At 37.2% G+C, this 4,630-nt stretch overlaps 1 gene segment (V, D, J or C); it reads left to right on the top strand.

Annotated features, from left to right (window-relative positions):
* Positions 1-552: 552 nt before the first annotated feature.
* LOC114634290 lies at positions 553-1,222 on the top strand. The segment is given in 2 exon segments: positions 553-671; positions 855-1,222. Coding segments are annotated over 2 exon segments (444 nt in total).
* The last annotated feature ends 3,408 nt before the right edge of the window (positions 1,223-4,630 follow it).

Below are 4,630 nucleotides of genomic sequence, written 5' to 3'. Positions count from 1 at the left end.
CTCCCTCCCTCCTTCCCTCCCTCCCTCCTTCCCTCTCTCCCTCCCTCCCTCCCTCCCTTCCTTCTTTCCTTCCTTTTTAAAAAGTATTTCTCCTTTTTATATCCTCCACTCATTTTCTCCCCTCCACATTTTCCCTTTACTCCTCAATCCCCAATTTCCTCTCCTCTTTTCCATCCTCTACCTTTTTTCATTTTTCTTGCCTTGCTTTCCTCTTTTTTTTCTTTATTCTTTTCCAATTCCTCTGTTTCTTTCTGCTTTTGCCTAGCATATTTATTGTTTCCTCATGATTGGATCAAATGTAGTTATTGTATTTCTGAAAAACTCACCTGCTTTAAATTTCGTTGAGTTCAATGGAAGCCTGTCATGAAAGAATCTAGAGTTTTAAGTTGGTTGTTGAGCTTCTGTGTTGACTTCTTTCCCAGTGATTGCTTACTATCTTTGATGGTATTTTTGGCTGTTAATTTTTCCTGAATACTCTGACAATCCTTTGTCCAGGCAATTTACTTCCTTATTTGATGACTACTTTGCATAGGTCCCTAGAGGCCAGCCCAGGTGCCCATGACTTATAAACCAGTCCTTTGCAGTGAGATCTGAAATGCTTCAAACCAGCATGGGCATCAAGATGGAGTCACAGATTCAGGTCTTCATATTCCTATTGCTCTGGTTGTCTGGTGAGACATTTAAAAGTATTATAATGTCATAAAATATTTCATTTGTACAGAAATAGCTATTGTCTACAGGAAGACAATAGTAAGCAGACAATGCCAATAGAAAGGATATTTTAGATTATAACATTTGTATCCATGAAGCTTTGGATGTATATATGTGTACTCATTATCTATTTCTGATTGCAGGTGCTGATGGAGACATTGTGATGACCCAGTCTCCCAAATCCACGTCTACATCAGTAGGAGAAAGGGTCACCATGACTTGCAAGGCCAGTCAGAATGTAGGTAGTTATGTAGCCTGGTACCAACAGAAACCAGGGCAGTCGCCTAAACTTCTGATCTACGGGGCATCCAGCAGGTACACTGGGGTCCCTGATCGCTTCACAGGCAGTAGATCTGGGACAGATTTCACTCTGACCATCAGCAGTGTGCAGGCTGAAGACCTGGCCATTTATTACTGTCAGCAATATAATTACTTACCTCCCACAGTGTTTCAGCCTCCTACACAAACCTCTTTGAGATTCTCACCAGCTGCCTGCACCACACAGCCCTAGACCTGCATACTTCCTATTTTGCCTGAGAGCTGCTGTGCCTGACTCACTGATGCAAAGTTTGTTTGTAAATTTATGACCACTTTGATCTTTTGAATTGGAAGGTCTTTATAGCAAAAGAAAATAAAGACATTTGTGTTTGTTTTAATTTCCTTTGCACAAATTCTGAGCCAACTTCCCTGACCTTGCCCTGTCATTTTCATGTGTGAAGCCTACTTCCTTCTTCCAGCCTAATATTTAGATTCAAGCCTAAAATTATTTCTTTGTTCTAGCCTAATGTCAGATTCCTGCCTGAAGCCTGCTTCCTTGTCCTTGGGCAATGTCATATTTCTGCCAAGCAGCCCATTTCCTTGTTCTTGGCCCATGTCAGATTCTTGTTGAGCAGGTCCAAAGGCTCTCTACCTCTCTCTCATTTTAATTTCATTAACAAGATTGAGCCTGTCTTAGGTCATTCTGACAAGAATGCCTTCTTTACCCGTCATGGAATATATATTATCTAAAGCAATGCATAATGCATAAAACTTCATTTTGTGCTAGCCACCAATTCTAACTTTGTAACTTTGTACTCATTAAAGAAAAAAAAATATAACAAGACATTTTAGTTCTTAAGATCTATCCTCCAAACAACATAAGATGCATGGCTGTATAAGAAACTCCAGTACAACTTAGATCACATATGAACCTTCACACTCATAGTGGGATATCTCATGTTTTCAACAGACCATTCTATTAAATTTTTAACAAAAATTAAACAAATAAATGAGTTACTAGATATGTACAAAATATTTCACTAAAACACAAAAGAATATACCTTTTTCTCTATAGCTCATGGTACTTTCAACAAAATTGATCACATACTCAGACATAAACCAAATCTCAACACATACAAGAAAATTGAAATAACTCACTACATCCTGCTATGGAGTAAATCTAGATATCAACACCAAAAGAAACAACAGAAAGCTTACAAACTTATGCAAATTCAACAACTCTTGACTGAATTGAGAAGAGATCAAAACAGAAAAGAAAAGAAAAGAAATTAAAAATTGTCTTGTATTCAATGAAAATGAATACACAGCATCCCCAAACTTATGGGACACACTGAAAGCAGTGCTAAGTGGAATGTTCGTACCATTAGGTGTCTACATTAAAAAGTTAGAAAGATCTCATACTAGCAACTAAACAGCACAGTGAGAGCTCTAGAACAAAATAAGTAATCACGGCCAAGAGAAATAAATGGTACAAAATGAGCAAACTGAGGGATGAAATCAATAAAACAAAACAGTGAACTATAGAAAGAGTCAATGAGGGGGGCCAGAGCCATTACAAAGTCCCCTTCAATTACTAGAGGTCAGGCCTCTATTCCTGCCTACGAAAGATTAGAATCGCCACAGTACTTCTATACTTAGAGAAGGGAGGAGATGTCAGGGGCAACCCTGCTTATACACTGAAGGCCTAAAATCAGCCAAAAATCAACAATAGGCTTGTCATACATGTATGCTAACACCAAGTCTTGGGTCTCTGTGGAAAAACATTGAAACGGATGGCTATTGACTAATAAGCTTTTGCAAACAGGCAGCTTTTGTGGAAATTTCCCAGCCTGTATGGTCATAGACCTTGTAAATAGGTTGCCTTGGTGGATAATACCAACTTAAATAAGGACAAATGAGTCAGAGGCAGAGTCATAGTGACCTGTCCCCTGAACCTTCACCCAGCCAATACCCTGTTCTGAAAGGTATCTGTACTCCCTCTGAACATGCACGCTTTAGTGTCATACTAACATAGAAGTTAGTAGTAACTCTGATTCATAGCAGGAAGTAGATACCTGTTCCAATGAGGCTAGGCAGTTGCTCAGCTATTGTGCTTCTTAAGGCATCTGAAAATATAAAGACTATATGTGTGTCCTTCATTTGGGAAAATAAACCATTCAGGTGGGAAGCAACACCATTCTGGGATTTATTAATAATAATTAATACTACAGATAGAATCCTCAGTGTGGGACAAGAACTCACTTTTAAAAATTAACTGGAGAACCTGAAACAGAAAACACATACCATACCTTTAAGATTAAGAGGTGGGGTGAATTGGTTTCTTATGGGAGAGCTTAAGGTGGGGATGCTGACAGATCCTGCTGGGAAAGGGTAGGCCACAGAGAGCAAGCTTGAATAAGATGGGAATGGAAAAGTTGATGATAATTTAAGAAGTCAATCTTTCACAAGAAACCAGATCCTTTGACTTCTTGGGAATTCTGGGATAGCTTAGTGTGGCATTCATCCATAAATCTTTCTGATAAGAGGTTCATATGGAAAATAGAAGGGCATTTAATTGAAGTTAGATACATAGGGAAGGATGTTAATTCAAGACATATAAAGAGAAAGGGGATATAAATTATATATCCATAGATACTAATCTCCTTAGAAGGGAGGAATAAAGGAAAATTGCATTGTTTTAAGGATAGAGGATAGAAATATTGGTAATTGCTTTCAGAATTTTTAAGTATACATAGAAGAATAAAGAAATCCAGACCTTTGATCTGAAATTTAGAAAACAGGCATGGAGCTAGAAAGAAACTCTATCTTAAAAGATAATAATTTTTAAAATTGTTTTAATTGCTTTGAGTTGTTTTATTATCAGAATGAATGTAGTTATATATTAGGTGGTATTTTTGATATTACTAATCCTTTGGGAGAAATTTCAGAGTAGAGCAGATCATAAGAATATGCAAATCTCCCAGTGGGTAAGGCAGAAAGAGGTAGGCAAATGTAGGGAGCCCCTGGGGTGAGCCAAGTGATATAAATATCACTTTTATTTCAGGGAAGAGTGTAAGCTATAAAATCCATGATTCCTGAAGCATTCTACAGAATACCATGGTGAATGTCAGAGATCTGTGTGGAATATAGGGTACATATAGCACTGCTACCTTACAATAGTATCAGAAGACCAAGATTACAGGTGTGTGTGTGTGTGTGTGTGTGTGTGTGTACATGTGCATAAAGGCATGGCTGACCATCAGTCTGTAACAAAAAGAAGTAAGTCTTTTCATCAATAGTGGTTTTCCATCAGTTTGTAGAGAAGAACCAACAGCCAGTGTGTTGTTTCCAAATTTCAATGGCGACCACATGAACCAACAACTCATTTTGATGTTATGCATTTTTGATACTGGAGATTTCATATAACTGTGAAAAATGTCTAGTTGATGTTTTGACTCTTGTTATTTGGAGATTTCATTTAAATTTTTCATGTGTGTATATATTTTTTCATATACATATATTTCTTTCATATGTACATATGTGTATATGTATGTGTATGTATGCATATATACATATATGTATATATGTATAGAGAAAAATAAGTTGAATTGGTGTCTAACAAGAGCTTTTACCCCTTTACATTAAACTAGAACCTTTATAT

Source organism: Grammomys surdaster, unplaced genomic scaffold (assembly GCF_004785775.1).
Source record: "Grammomys surdaster isolate TR1022 unplaced genomic scaffold, NIH_TR_1.0 931, whole genome shotgun sequence".
NCBI lineage: Eukaryota > Metazoa > Chordata > Mammalia > Rodentia > Muridae > Grammomys > Grammomys surdaster.
This window is presented reverse-complemented; position numbering and strand designations above follow the sequence as displayed.